Below are 15,727 nucleotides of genomic sequence, written 5' to 3'. Positions count from 1 at the left end.
GGAGGATTGATTGCCATTGAAAGGAACAAGGAATTCAACATATATTTATATTTGCGCGTGTAGATATTAATTGTTTATAGAGAGAAAATGAGATGAGTTGTATTGGAGAAATATGTATGGTGCATGGATGTTGATACTATCATACTAACATAATCCGAACCTTTTAAGAAGCGAAATGTTCTGGATAGAAACAAATAGTTGTTCAAGAATGAGCAAGCAATAATATTTAATCTGGCGGAAAATTAGGAAAAATTGTAAAGTAGATCGGTTTTTTTTTTCATTTGGACAAAGAAATAAAAAAATACTTTCTTCAATAAGCATTTTCAGCACATATGTTGGAAAACACTTTCTATGAAACTCTTCATTCAATTTCAAGTTCCATTCCTCTTCATATTTGTATATTTTATTTTATGTTGTTTTATTCTTTTTAATTTTTAATTAATAAATATAGTATTTTTAACTTTTTTTAATTAATAACTCTTTTATTTATATAAATAAAATAACAATTATGTAATTATATAACTAAATTATATAATTTTTATATTTATCATTAATTAAAAAGAGTTATAAATAAATTTTATATTTTTCATTATATAATTACATATTTATTATTTTATTTATATAACTAAAAGAACTATAAATTTAAAAAAATAAAAAAATTATTAATTGATAACATTAATTCAATTTTTTTTTAAAATGTGTAAAAATTTATATAATTTCATTATATACTTACATATTTATATAAATAAAAGAGTTATTAATTAAAAAGATGAATTAAAAATTTGAAAATAATATAATTATTAATTAAAAAACATTAATTAAAGATTAAAAAAATTTAAAACAACGTGAAATAAAAAAACTACAAATGTGAGTAAGAAAAAAATCAAACTCGAGACTAAAGGACAAAATCACTAACATTCAATCATCTAACTAAGAGAGTTAATGTGCCAAAAGAAAATGTGTTTTGTAGAAAGTATTTTTCAATATGCCAGCTGAAAACGCTTCCTGCAATAAGGGTTTTCTATCTATCTCTCCAAAATCGACCTATTTTTCTAAATTTGAAAAAAAATGACCTATTTTGCTAAATATGTTTTAAAACAAACATTTTTTTAAATTTACTCACATAATTGGTGTATAAATCTCATGCACTATTCGTGAATAATAATATGATACATTATCATTAAGTTAAACAAAAGCCTACGAAGGACTTGTAAATAAAGTTCAAGGTTTTAGTATTTATTTATAATTAATTATTATTTAATTGTGTTTAAATAAAGTTATCAAGATTTATTTAAAGTTTTCCACCACACAATGCCTATAATTAGGTATAACCCCTCCCAACTCATGAATAAAAAGATATTGTGTTTCAGTGCACTCGAAACAATATCTTTTTGTATTGATAATATTACCCATACCAATTAAATTAAGACTCAATTGACATTTCTCTACTGTTTTTCATTTAATAAAGAAATATTATGATATCATTCAAGAAAGGTACATAAAATTTATGCACTTACGATACATTAAATATTTCTCAAGATAAATTATATGGGAAAAATGATTGGATAGAACTGTAAAACTTTCTTTATTAAGATAATAATAATTATTAAAGAATAAAAAATACGAGCATAATTAGAAATAATGTATATTGAAATAATTATAAATATTCATTATAATTTATAATCAAACTGAAAAAGCCATATTTTAAAATAAAATAAACATTTTTATAGTGTAAGGATGAAATAATTTGACATTCCAAAGGATTGAAATCCGGAATGTATAAGGATTAGTTGCACCTTCCAGTGAATTTATGAAGTTGGATTTACACGAATGAACAAAAATAAAAATAAAATAACGTGTGGATAATAGCCTCGCTATATAAACTCGTCCCAGTGGCTGGGCGGCCGGTAAGGTGAGTCATAAGTGCAGTTGGAGGCAGCCCTCTAAGTAGATCCACAATCCAGATTTGAGGTTCTGACTATATATACAGTAAAGCTTTCGTTTTTATTGGTTGCTCAGTGTCACTTTGTTATTATCGCCCTAAGCACTTTCCCCAGTTCCCACGAGTCATGGAAGCTCTTCAAGCCTCATCTCTTCGAGCTTCCCCTCTAAAACCTCTCCAAAAACCCAAACTCAATATCCATTTCCCCAATGCATCGAGACTCGTTCCCAGGCCAACCAAGAAATTCTCTTCCATCACCGCTTCATCCCCCACCGTATCTGCTCCCAAGCGCGAGAAGGACCCCAAAAAACGGGTCGTTATTACGGGTATGGGATTGGTTTCCGTTTTTGGGAATGATGTCGATGCTTATTACGATAAGTTGCTGGCTGGGGAAAGCGGGATCGGACTCATCGACCGGTTCGATGCTTCCAAGTTTCCTACCCGGTTCGCCGGTCAGATCCGGGGTTTCTCTTCTCAGGGTTACATTGACGGAAAGAACGATAGGCGACTTGACGATTGCTTGAGGTACTGCATTGTTGCAGGAAAGAAGGCTTTGGAAGATGCTGATCTCGGGGGCGATAAGTTATCCAAGGTGGGTTTTTCAGTGGTTCTTGCTTGTTGGGTTTTGTTACTTGGGCTGTTTTGCTAGTGATTTGCATTTTTGTATGTTTTATTCCCGAACTAGAGACCCAAAGTTTATTCCTTTATTGGCTTGGCTTGCTTGATGTGCGATTTTCACAAGAAAGAGTTGCTTCTTTATTTGCATGACTTTCGAACCTCAGCAAGATTTAATTTAACTTTACAAACCCTGATGCTTTTTGTGCTTGTTACCCGATTGTTCTTTTAGCATTATTGATTTTATTTGATTTCTATTTTTTGTGAGCATATTTACTGGGGTTTTATGTTTTATAGCATCGGTATAGTCGCCTGCATCAATCCTACCCTACAGAATGAAAAAGATATGTTGAGAGTGAAATCTGTTCTTAGAATTACATGAGTGCTTACAGGACTGTGGATTCATTATTTCTCTCGTCTGGTTTTTAGATTATCAACTCACTTTTTATTTTGTGATTTAGCTTCGGCTCTTGTTAGCGGTGCTTCGTTAAATAATGTTCCTTTACTACTTTTTCTCCCTGTAATGCTTACAGAATTTTGTATACGTTGCAGATCGATAAAGAGCGAGCTGGAGTGCTAGTTGGAACTGGTATGGGTGGTCTAACGGTGTTCTCTGATGGCGTCCAAAATCTGATAGAGAAAGGCTATAGAAAAATAACACCATTCTTCATTCCCTATGCTATAACAAACATGTCATCTGCCTTGCTAGCCATTGATCTTGGTCTCATGGGTCCAAATTATTCAATTTCAACTGCTTGTGCTACCTCCAATTATTGCTTCTATGCTGCTGCCAACCACATCCGTCGAGGTGAGGCTGAAATGATGATTGCTGGTGGAACTGAGGCTGCAATTATTCCTATTGGGCTGGGGGGCTTTGTTGCCTGCAGGGCATTGTCTCAAAGAAATGATGACCCTCAAACTGCTTCAAGACCATGGGACGAAGACCGAGATGGCTTTGTTATGGGTGAGGGTGCTGGAGTATTGGTAAGTTTACATACTAATCCTTTATATGCATCATTTGACTTCTTTTTTAGTTGTTATGTTGTTTATGCCTGTTTAGCACCTTGTTTTGCCTCCATTGGTGATCCTTGATACTGTTGTTAAGAGATGCTTTGTGGCCTGATGGGGAGTCTGACTATGTGGGGGTGAAGGGAGGGGGCTGAACACTTCCTTTACAATATCAAAATCTTTGCCATTGTATTGTGTTGTTTTATACTGATGGAACCTAATTCACTATCTATGTAAACTTTTATACGCATTATTGTGGTCTTTTGTAGGAATGAAGTATAAATTTTCACCGACTTGGGAATTCATGAAAAGTTTTCCAGTTATACTTGCATACTTTCCCCCTCTTTTTATCACTTTGAACTACTTGATTAATGAGACATGGTCTTGAGTCAGTGGATGCTGCTTTTCCATATAGATTCTTGGCTTGATTGTTACTTGCTTACTGATCTTGAACTGGGGGAAATGCCATAGCCTTTTATAATGAGTTGTTTATTTTGCTTTCCAGGTAATGGAAAGCTTGGAACATGCCATGAAAAGAGGTGCACCAATTATTGCTGAGTACTTAGGTGGAGCTGTTAATTGTGATGCTTATCATATGACTGATCCAAGATCTGATGGTCTTGGGGTGTCCTCATGCATTGAGAGAAGCCTTGAAGATGCTGGTGTGTCTCCTGAAGAGGTGATTCTATGCTTTTTCAACCAATTCTCTTAATATATGGTGCGAAAATCCAGTTAGGTTGTTCTGGTTTCTAGATAGTCCTCTTCTCCCATGTTATGTTGTTTCTTTCTATCTAGGTTTGCTGACTCCTGTGCAGGCATTTAGAGTTTGGGGGGCGGGGGTGAATCGATAGCACTCCAAATTCTATGTTTTATGGTGCATTTAATGTTTGTCTTTGGCTTGTCTTCACAAAATCTGTATCGAGTTAACTTCTATTTTATCTATTAGATCCAGGTTCCAATTTTAAGTGAGACTGTAGAGAACCGTTCTAATGGTTGCGGTTCATAAATCATTATAGTGACTAGTTAACACAGTGTTGTTGACTTCACATCAATAATAGGTTTAAGAATATATGTGTTTTCTAAAATTTATGCATGGTTCCAAAGGTGGAAAAATTAGCGAACTAAGTAAGTTCCGTATTTCAGGTAAACTACATAAATGCACATGCAACTTCTACTCTTGCTGGTGATCTGGCTGAGATAAACGCTATTAAAAAGGTATTCAAGAATACATCTGGCATCAAAATCAATGCAACAAAGGTACCTTTTCTTTCTCTTGCAAAATTTGAGATTACCATGCTGTGATGTTACGCTTTTGCTATTGGCTAAATGTTTTGCTTTTTGTTTCAGTCGATGATAGGGCACTGTCTGGGTGCAGCAGGCGGTTTAGAAGCCATTGCCACTGTGAAAGCCATTACCACGGGATGGCTGCATCCCTCCATAAACCAATTTGTATGTGCCAGTTTCCTGTTTAATGCACCTTGTTTGTTCTGTAAAGTGTATTAAAACTAACTTAAGATAGTGTGTGCGAGTCTTGGTCATTTATCGGTTTTCCTTTTTCTTTAAAACTTTTATTTACAGTAATTCCCCATTACTAATTTTTCTTCAAATTGTCTACCAAGTCTCGAATATTTGATTTAATGGGGACCAAACCCCGCCTGAACTCTGTTTTGTTTTTTCAAATTTTTATGTTTATTTATGGCACCCCTTTTTGGTAACTCAATATTTTTTTACTACTTGGAAAAGAACATTTTGGGAGTGTTTAAAATATATTTGGTTCTTTCCTCTACTTCATGTTTAAATGCTAGATCTCTTTAGATACCTTGAAGTGCTAAATTTTTTGAATGCAGAATCCAGAGCCATCAGTTGAGTTTGACACTGTTGCCAACAAAAAGCAGCAGCACGAGGTTAATGTTGGTAAGACTCTTTATCCTTTCTTGGGAAGCACACCATCTCTGTCTATATACTTACATTTTGATAGATCCGGATCATCCAGAACCTGTGTGTTCTGTAATTCTAATCGACTTGTTCTTGTGGATTCAGCAATCTCAAATTCATTTGGATTTGGAGGACACAACTCGGTGGTGGCATTTTCAGCCTTCAAGCCATGAAAGTCTGTTACTTACGTGTTCTGCATTTGTTAGGAAAGATGATGATAGAGAATATTGATCGTTAAAAGAGCGAGTCAGGTATTTGTTTGTGGATGTGGAGGCTGCTTCAATCCTTGTGTAACTTTTCGTGAGAGCCAATTTGTGATTTTGTCAGTTTCGGAATGATTTTGAGTTGAATTCTAGCTTTAGCCTAGGAATTGGTGAACTCGTATATTTTCAACACCAACACGACAATATTTGATGAGGCAATTAATGAAGGAGAGATTTTGTTCTGTTTTAAATACGTATCATGTGAACTGGGTTGCTCTTCATTACTACTTTGATTGGATTTATAAACTATTGGGTAAATTCCCGCCTAAACAGAACCTCTCTGGCTGTGCTGCTTTAAGTGACCGATCTAAGTTAAGCCCTTTAACCTTGGGGAGGGATCTTCTCCTCCTCCTTTTACCTCCTTACCAGACCAAAGACTCCTTAACATCCCTCTTACATCTCTTCGCAGACCATCGTCTGATTTCTTTATTCCCTCGACAGCATTTGAACCCCCAATCTCTGCAAAAGCAATAACACTATAATTTAATGCACAATCGACCTTTACTGGTGTTAAATTAAATTGAAACATATTCAATGTAATTTGTGGTTCTGTTGGAATGGTTGTGAAGTTTAATAAATAACTAGATATGATTAATCACCATATATTTGAGGTAATAGTTCATGATAATAATTAGGGGTGAGTAAAACTCAAATTAAGAAAAAGATTTTAAATTTTGAATTATTCGAGTCTTGTTTTGAGTTCGAGTCGAATGACAGATTAGTGTAAATATCTTTTTAGTTCCCGTCGATTTTTAAAATTAGCAAATTGGTCACTCTCAAGCCTCAACAAAAATAAAAAACAATATTTAAATATTTATAAAAATTCCAAAATTTTTATTTTTTTAAAAAAATATATAAAAATTTAAAAAAATCTAAAGAATGTTAAAATTTTAAATTTAACTCAATATCAATCGAATTAAAATGATAAAATAAGACTCATTAACTCTCAAATAATCAGCGAAATAACAGTAAGCCCTCTGCCTCCGGATTTTCATAACAGATGGGTTTTATGGGAGCCCAATATTTATTTTGGATTACAATACCAAAAATCAAAGTAAAATAAGCAAATCCACCTCCACTGGGGACCGAACCCAGAACCCCTTCATCCGTAGACCAGCGCCATACTCATTAGGTCATGAAGTCCTAGTCGTTATACGCTTCGCACAATATTTATAATATATATACATTGACTAAATTCCCGCCAAAACAGCCATCATCTCACTTGTTCCCGCCAAAACCAGGGTCTAGGGCTGAAGAAGAAAAAGGAAAAGTAGCTCATCGAATTAGCACTTTGGTCTCAATACTGTAGTACAGTAAGAAGGAAAAAAAAATGGAGTTGGGAGCTCAAGATTATGCTGATAGGAAGAAAGATATCAGCCAATTCCTGTCTCAAGATGTACTTTCCCCCATTACCTTCTCTTCTAGTCGTTCTCTGTTTTTTTTTTTAAACACTATCAATGTTAATAACGGTTTCATTTTTGTTTGTTTGTTCGATCAGATTTACCAAGATGAAATCAAGGCAATGATAAATCACAAGCGTCGCCGTCTCATCGTCAACATCTCCGATCTACATTCTTTTAACAACTTGGCTACTAGGTTCGCTCTCTTCTCGCAGAACTTCCTTTTCTTTTTCTCCTCATCATTTTAAGCGTTGGCTTGTTTAAACTGATTTGAGTTTTTTCTTCATTGTTTTGAGTTTTTAGGATTCTGAAGAATCCGAGTGAATATATGCAACCATTTTTCGATGCGGTGACTGAAGCTGCTAAAAGTATTGACCCAAAGTACTTGAAAGAAGGGGAAATAGTTCATGTGGGATTTGAAGGTCCTTTTGTTTCTCGTCGCGTCACACCCAGAGAGCTCCTTTCCGAATTTATTGGCTCCATGGTCTGCGTCGTTGGCATTGTTACCAAATGTATCGTTACTCTCGAATACTCCGCTCTTTTTGCTTCCTTTCAAGTTGAAGCATAATTACACTACTATTTGTTTGTTCATATAATGTGCTAAAAGTTGAATCTAGGATTTTGTTAAAAGGAGGCACATGCTTTAAAAACTGATTAGTTTGGGTATTGAAAATTCGCTAAATGCTTTTGGAACTCTCCCTATAAATGATTTTTCTTTGTTTTGCTTTGTATTAACATGATCCTATCTCAATTTAGGTTCTCTGGTAAGACCGAAGGTTGTTAAAAGTGTTCACTTTTGTCCTGCCACTGAAAACTTCACCGTTAGGGAATATCGAGACATCACCTCCAACAATGGTTTGCCAACCGGATCCGTGTATCCTACCAGGGTAATTTCCATTGTCTAGATCTCCTCATATCTGTATGGCTATTGGATTAAGCATTGTCTCGTGGGGAATATTCTTTCAGGATGAAAATGGAAACTTATTGGTGACTGAATATGGTTTGTGCCAATATAAAGATCACCAGACGTTGTCGATTCAAGAAGTACCTGAAAATGCTGCTCCTGGTCAGCTTCCTCGAACCGTTGATGCCATAGTTGAGGATGACCTGGTTGATTCATGCAAGCCTGGAGATCGTGTGGCTATTGTAGGGATATATAAAGCTCTTCCAGGAAAAAGTAAGGGCAGTGTGAACGGTGTTTTCAGGTATCACATATGTAGTGCATCATTTGGAAGAAAATTTTAATCATTATAACTCAGTTTTTCCAATATGCAAATCCTGACTGAGTAATTTTTCAATGCAGGACTGTTCTTATAGCTAATAATGTCTCTCTGCTCAACAAAGAAGCTAATGCACCTATCTACAGCCCAGAGGACCTGAAAAATATTAAGAAGATAGCAGAGAGAGATGACACATTTGATTTGCTTGGTAACTCCCTTGCACCTTCAATATATGGGCATTCGTGGATAAAAAAAGCTGTGGTTTTACTGATGCTTGGTGGAGTGGAAAAGAATTTGAAGAATGGCACTCATTTAAGAGGGTTAGTTGTACTCTTACTATTTAAGTGTCTTTGAAGTTATATATTATATCTGATAAATAGTTGCCCCACTGATTGTTATTCCTTCCTTTCAACTGCATCTTGATTTTTCTGATTGTATGCTTTATGCAGCTTTACCACTATGTCTTAAGATTAGGTAAATGCTAAACATAAGCTAAAGTCTTGCTCTTTTCCAGGGACATTAACATGATGATGGTTGGAGATCCATCTGTTGCAAAATCCCAACTTTTAAGAGCAATCATGAACATAGCACCATTGGCTATTTCAACCACCGGTAGAGGTTCTTCCGGTGTTGGTTTGACAGCCGCTGTTACCTCCGACCAAGAAACAGGTAAAGCATTTCAATTGTTATAGCCTTGCTGCTTATAGTCCAAATTTTGGTGCTTTTGATGAAATTAAACATCTCTGTGTTCAGGAGAAAGAAGACTGGAAGCAGGTGCCATGGTCCTTGGTGATAGAGGTGTTGTATGCATTGATGAGTTTGACAAGATGAATGATCAAGATCGTGTTGCGATACATGAAGTCATGGAGCAGCAGACTGTAACTATCGCCAAAGCTGGTATCCATGCATCATTGAATGCTCGGTGCAGTGTAGTGGCTGCTGCAAACCCTATATATGGAACTGTAAGCGTATATTGGTTGCTAAGATGCATTTTCACTCTGCTAGAAAGGATGTACATCTTGAGTTTATACTAGTTAACGGTTCAATATGCAGTATGATCGTTCGTTGACTCCAACAAAGAACATTGGACTTCCGGACTCTTTGCTTTCTCGTTTCGATCTGCTGTTTATTGTATTGGATCAAATGGATGCTGATATTGATCGTCACATCTCTGAGCATGTCTTGAGAATGCATCGGTTTCGCTCTGCTATTGATGGAGGTAGGCAAAGAGTTTTCTTGTGTTCCTAAGCCTGGCACATATACCTACTAAGGTAGTTAATGATGCAGGTGAGGCAGCTCTTGATGAAAGTTCAAGATATGGAAGAGAAGATGAAGCTGACACCGACTCATCTGTTTTTGTCAAGTATAATCGAATGCTGCATGGGAGGAAGACCGAAAGAGGTCGGAAGCGTGATACTCTTACTATAAAGTTCCTCAAAAAGTATATTCATTACGCAAAGCATAGGATTCAACCTGAGCTAACTGATGAGGTTGTGGATATTCTTTTCTTTTACTTAATCCATTTAGATTATCCTCCCATTTGAATTACTTTCTAGTTTCTTCCTCTTTCTTCAGTTTTAATCATTAGAAATACTGTGGTAATTCTGCAGTGTCTTCTCAGGAAGAAACATTCATTACATGTTAACTTGTCTCCCCAAGATCCCTACCATTCTTAACATACTTATCCTCAGCTTACTCTAAAGTTTTCTCATCTGCAGGCTTCAGAACAAATTGCAACAGCTTATGCAGATCTCAGAAATGCCAGTTCAAATGCAAAGGTTTGATTTTATAATCAGCTGACATATCTTGATATAGTTACCTCAATTGGCAAGTCTGATATGTGGTTGGCATTTGTAGACTGGTGGAACCCTTCCAATAACAGCTAGAACCTTGGAAACCATTATTCGTCTGTCAACTGCTCATGCAAAGTTGAAGTTAAGCAGAAAGGTAATGATTTCTTAAAAAGAAAGCAGCCCTCTACTTGTAATCTGATGGTATTGGGATTTGCGGCAATGTTCATATAGTTTTCTTTTCTGAAACTTGCTTTTATTTCTCTTTAATTTCCATTTTTATTCTTTAGGGTCAACCGTAATCAAAACTATTATGGTGATTTCATGTTTGTCTTTCAATTGCATGTTTGGCCCTTGTGGCTGCTTCATTATATTTCCTTTTGGGCTTATGTGTTTATTCACACTTCGATTGCATGATAATTTATCATGGCAGATTACGAAAGTTGATGTCGAAGCTGCTCTGAAAGTTCTAAATTTTGCTATTTATCATAAAGAATTGACTGAGATGGAGGATCGCGAACAAGAACGGGAAAGAGAACAACAGAGAAAACAAAGAGCTGACCGTCGAGGGTGAGAACGCAATAAGCCTTTCAAGAAATGTGGATTTTACAATTGCCCAATGCTTAATTTTACAAACAAACATTACTTATTATTAGCTATTGGATTATCTGAATAGTGTAGATACTTCTCCATTTGTAAATTTGATCATCAAATTAGTAAAGGCTTAAAATGTTTCCAGATGTGGCTCACCTTATCTTATTTTGCTTTAAATTAGCCAAACTGCAGATGCTATGGAAGTAGATGATCCTCCACTAGCCCAGCAGGCCACTGCTACTGGTTCTGTCGAAAGGTCTGTGTCCTACTAAACACTTCAATTACAAGTTCACACATGTTTTCCCTCCAAATCAGCTCTACAGTTTCATGGGTTCCTTTGATTTTCCTTTTTGTATCTCCTTGTTGATGGATTGCAGAATAGAAGCTTTTAAAACTATATTTGGTCAGCATATGCGTGTAAACCACAAGGAAACCGTATCTATTGCAGAAGTGGAGGATATTGTCAACGTAGGAGCTGACATCCATTACTCAAGGGTTGAGATCATGTCTATATTAGAGGTAATGTTCAGATATCGTTGTTTGAGACGAGAATATTAGCATGAAGTTTTCGTATTCTAAATGATGTTTGACAATTTTTTATCCCCTTATTTGGTGTAACATTTTGAAGCTGGCACCAGCAATTTTCATGTTTTGGACTCCAACTTGCCAATATACAGGAAGGGTATGCAATAACAGCCAGTTTTTTTTTTTTTTTTTTTCACAATTTTCAGAAATTGCAAGATGAGAATATATTGATGATAGCTGGAGAAACCGTGCATATGATAGTTTAAGATGTAAGAGAAGACCAGGATCAACCAAAATAAGCAGGTATGGAGCTGATCTTCTATGATGGTTCTGCTTCATTGTGACATGAAAGTTATAATACTCATGATTTAGTCTAAGATCTTAAAAGAATGATCATGTCGTGTAGCTGATATTAGGTGAACTGTGAAGTGCTCAGAATCTTACATATTCCAGAATTTGATGTAACATGTATTCTTTGGAGACTGAAGATGCAGAAAGTTGAGATCAATGCTTTAATGAAGTACTTATAAGTTGGTTCTTTGGAACCTGATTTGAACGTTTTCTTTATTAATTAATGTATACAATTGTTTTTTATTATCAATTTGACCTTTATTTTTTTTAGTTAAAATTAACTAATACATTTATGTTTGTTTCCTGTTATGTATATGATAAAATTTAAGAGTTGTTTTCAGCAAAATTATTTTTGACATGAAATATTTGTATGACACCAAATTCGAATTTTAAATAAAAAATTCAGACCATTCATATATTTAGTTTTAGACATACGCAAAAACTAAGAGGGAAAAAAACCCTTACTGCCTTGGGCACAAAACGCCTATAGGAGTTGTTGTATGAAGAAACGGAAGAAAAAAACAAAATTGAAAAAATCTACATAAATTCAACTGTTTTAACACTTGAACAAAATTTCTCTTATTTATTCTTCTGGTTAGTGTGTGTTTTGTTTTTAACATCCCCTTTTCAGCACGGTACCTGTTCCAGATTTGCTATGAGAAAGCTAAACAACAAAAAAGAATAAATAAATCAAGATTTTATTCAATTTCTTAAAAATAACAATGAAATTTACAGAGAAAGAAACTAGTTGGCAAATGAAAGGAAATGGAAACTGGAAAACAGTATTCACCAAAGGAATTAAAATCAAAAGAAGCAGCCAAATGCAAGCATAGAAGCTAAGGCAGCAGCAAGTGCGGCCGGAACACCCAGAGCCACTCCGCCACTTTCCATTGGTGAGGGTGCAACCGCTCCTTGGTCCTCCCTCAAACCCATCGCTCCGCTCGCAACAAGTGTGATGTAGGCAATCAAAATCATGCTCATTTTGCTTCCCTCCATTTCTCACAAGTTACCCAAGTGAGAGAAGCTATATGTATATATTGAACAGAATCTTTTAACTGCAATGGAACTCTTTTATAGACGAAGCTCTAATATTCAAACTAATTGCCAGCTTTGTTTTGCTGGTTTAACCACAAACAAAATCATTTCAAGGCACTGTCATCTCATTATTTTATTTTAATTTCCTTTGTAAACTGTATACCAGCCTGGACTGATAACTCATTCTAACCAAGCTTTTTTGCTTATTCTCATTCCCATAATTTGGGTTTTGGTTGAATTATTTTTTGAAACTTAAACTTTACGCCGCCATTTTTATATATTTCAATAAGTTTCACTCATTTTGAAACAGTATGTTGGGAATTTGGAAATGAGGAGCATGTTAGAGAATCAGCTTAAAGATTGTTCACCATGAGAAAATAGGGCATTATATGGGTATCTCAAGGCTTAAGACATTAGTTAACATAAAAGTAACATGGTTAGTAGCCTAAACCTATAAATTAATTATTAGATTGGCAGTGGTTGGTTTGTTAAGCATCTTCTTTGTAATTCCTTTTGGAAGCACTATGCACTTTACCCATAGCTGGATCATAATTTTTACACAATTTTAATATATTATTAAAGAATAAAAATGGTGATGATCATCCTTTATTAAAAGAAAATTGTAATAAAGTGGGGAAAAGTTCAAAGTAATTCAATTATGGAAATACTTGAATCAAAACACCAAAGAGAGACTTTGAGTGGATGGAATATTGGGGATAAAGAGCATGTTCCAGTGTAGGAGGAACTTTGTAATGTGCCCCAAATTTAACTGCATAAACATCATACATGCTTTGAATGGGTCCATGAGAGATTTCTGTAATGATGATATCATACTCATAGGACATAGCTTGAATCCCCAGTGAGGCCAATGTTGTTTTTGGGTTATTACCAATGCGGCTACTTCTGTCCTTCATTGGATTGCTGAACCATGCCTGGCGAATTGGGTTCCAAACCTTTGCTGTAATTTGTTCTGTTAAAATTTTGAGGAATGTTTGAAAAAAAGCATAATACTTTTTACTTCTTTTTTATTAATTTAGTCCTCAACCTTAAAAAAAAAATCAAATTCAACCATCAAATATTAATTACAATGTTAAAATTTTAAATTTATTAAAAAATAACAAATGGTGGAAACTCGAAAGCCCAAACCCAAAAAAGTTCAAAACATTGTGAAGTTTGGGCCATGACATTGACAGAGAGCCCAATAGTAAATTGGATAAATTGGAATTTTTTTTGTTTAGTTCAGCAAAATAAAAGAGAAATTATTTATGTTCCTGCATCATGTCGGATCGCTGGACAACATTTCAACGAGGGGAAGATGAGCTAAGAGAGATTGAGGTTCTCATAATCTCAGCTCAAGACCTCAAGAACGTGAAGCACTTGACCAAAATGAGAGCCTACGCGGTTGTCTACGTGGAAAAGGACTTCCACATGGCCAAAACCCAAGTGGACGAGCATGGAGGGACCAACCCCACAAGGAACCAATTGGTGAAGGTGAAGTTCCACGCCAAGCTGGCGGAGAAGGACGTGTTGGCCGCGGTGAACGTCGACATATACGAGCATGGGCACGTGAGGGAGAAGCCAGTGGGGAGTGCCAGGGTTTTACTTTGCGATGTATTGAAAGGAGGGGATGCTTCGGATCCGGTGGATAACCCGATTCAGTGCTTGACGGTGCAGGTTTGGAGGAGTTCGGGTAGGCCACAAGGGTTGCTTAACTTGTGGGTTCCGCCAACTGGGAGGTTCTTGATGAGGAGAGAGTCTTTGTCGTTTAGCGTGAAGGAGGTGGCGGATGGAGAAATGGTCGAAAGAGAGGTGGCAACGTCGCTCGGAGGTGGTGGAGCGGCGGTGGAGAGGAGGAGCGACTAGTGGCGGTGACAATGGGTTGCTGTTCTCTTATGCATGTAAGACGTGTGTCAAAATAGGGGCTTCGTTGTTTAGTAGAGTTGCTTTATGCTATGTTTCTCAATTTTGTGTTTTTTTTTTCATGGACATGGAGTATAACAAAGTGTAGGTTAAAAATAATGCAAAATTTAAAGAAAAAGAAAGCCTTTCTTCTATTTTTTTATTACACAGTTATCTTAATCCAATTTAAATTTTGTTTAAATTGAAGTAATAATCTCAAGATCTGAAGAGTTAATTTTGAACCTTGTTTATAAATACAATAGAATTTTGAAGTGTTGGACAATCTATCCTAACAGTTAATTTTAGATCGTGTTTTGCCATATCATAATAAGTTATGGGACTCTAAACCCTAAACTCCACCATTATTTTTTACTTGAATCGCAAACTTATTTTAAAAACATAAAACTTATTTCCATTCCAACTAATAAACAAGCCCTTGTATACTTGATACGAGTATAAACAAATCATGGTTGATGTATGGGCTATGCTTGGCAGTTGTATGGGTTGATAATGAGAGTGTGAAGATGTATTAATCATGTTTTAGGGTCATCAGGTGTTTTCTCGTCTTTTGACCCATATGGATCAACCTTGTATCGGACCTTAGATCTCACTTTTGATGATATACTGAAAATAGCCACTTTCTTCCAAAAATTGACTCCGTGGCCCAATGGATAAGGCGCTGGTCTACGGAACCAGAGATTCTGGGTTCGATCCCCAGCGGAGTCGTTTTTCTTAATTTTTCAACAGGATTGCCAATTAAAAAGCTTCAGGTTTTTCTTTGCGACTTGAAGGAAATTTTCTCTCAGCAAAATGAGGGCTGCCACTTGATGCTCAAGGTTCTGCTTCGATAAAGCAGATAACCACTGTCCTTGAGAATTAAAGCAAAAAGCAATGCCATAACCACATTTTCCTTTTAGGCTCTTCTCCTGAAGAAGGCGAGTCAATCTGATCTCCTCTAGCCCTTCATGTCAAAAGCTAATAACCATACCTCACCAAAAGATTTTACTTGAAAGAATAACCGAGAGATAGGATTAGTATTCCCTTTTCTGAAGACAACCTCGTTCCTTTGCACCCACATACCCCCTTTGACAGGATCCTGATTGATGGAGGACCTCCAGGACCAGGAGAATAAAATCCTTTATACCCAAAG

General features: G+C 35.8%; 2 protein-coding genes and 1 non-coding gene across 5 annotated transcripts; all 3 read left to right on the top strand.

The window, feature by feature from the left end:
* The first annotated feature begins 1,788 nt into the window (after window positions 1-1,788).
* LOC107905871 (3-oxoacyl-[acyl-carrier-protein] synthase I, chloroplastic) lies at window positions 1,789-5,954 on the top strand. Its single transcript, XM_016832647.2, has 7 exons — window positions 1,789-2,534; window positions 3,110-3,541; window positions 4,071-4,244; window positions 4,709-4,822; window positions 4,913-5,014; window positions 5,413-5,479; window positions 5,606-5,954. The coding sequence occupies exons 1-7, from the start codon at window positions 2,070-2,072 to the stop codon at window positions 5,671-5,673; spliced, it is 1,422 nt and encodes a 473-aa protein (XP_016688136.1). The 5' UTR covers window positions 1,789-2,069; the 3' UTR covers window positions 5,674-5,954.
* Window positions 5,955-6,968: 1,014 nt separating this feature from the next.
* Window positions 6,969-11,893, top strand: LOC107905873 (DNA replication licensing factor MCM3). 3 transcript variants are annotated; one of them, XM_016832650.2, is made up of 17 exons: window positions 6,969-7,159; window positions 7,262-7,359; window positions 7,467-7,675; window positions 7,920-8,050; window positions 8,130-8,368; window positions 8,467-8,703; window positions 8,898-9,052; window positions 9,137-9,345; window positions 9,437-9,602; window positions 9,671-9,873; window positions 10,102-10,161; window positions 10,241-10,330; window positions 10,607-10,743; window positions 10,949-11,023; window positions 11,145-11,286; window positions 11,499-11,595; window positions 11,774-11,893. In XM_016832650.2, exons 1-16 carry the CDS (start codon window positions 7,094-7,096, stop codon window positions 11,556-11,558), a joined length of 2,277 nt encoding a protein of 758 aa, XP_016688139.1. In that variant the 5' UTR covers window positions 6,969-7,093; the 3' UTR covers window positions 11,559-11,595; window positions 11,774-11,893. The 3 variants fall into 3 exon arrangements, with proteins under 3 accessions (XP_016688139.1, XP_016688138.1, XP_016688137.1); XM_016832649.2 differs by having other exon boundaries at window positions 11,699-11,893; XM_016832648.2 differs by having other exon boundaries at window positions 11,499-11,893.
* A 3,337-nt stretch (window positions 11,894-15,230) lies between these two features.
* On the top strand, window positions 15,231-15,303 carry TRNAR-ACG (transfer RNA arginine (anticodon ACG)). The gene has a single exon. It is a non-coding gene; the product is annotated as a tRNA-Arg (tRNA).
* The last annotated feature ends 424 nt before the right edge of the window (window positions 15,304-15,727 follow it).

This window comes from Gossypium hirsutum, chromosome D05, assembly GCF_007990345.1.
Source record: "Gossypium hirsutum isolate 1008001.06 chromosome D05, Gossypium_hirsutum_v2.1, whole genome shotgun sequence".
Taxonomy (NCBI): domain Eukaryota; kingdom Viridiplantae; phylum Streptophyta; class Magnoliopsida; order Malvales; family Malvaceae; genus Gossypium; species Gossypium hirsutum.
Note: the sequence above shows the minus strand (reverse complement) of the source record. Positions and strands in the feature narration are given on the sequence as shown.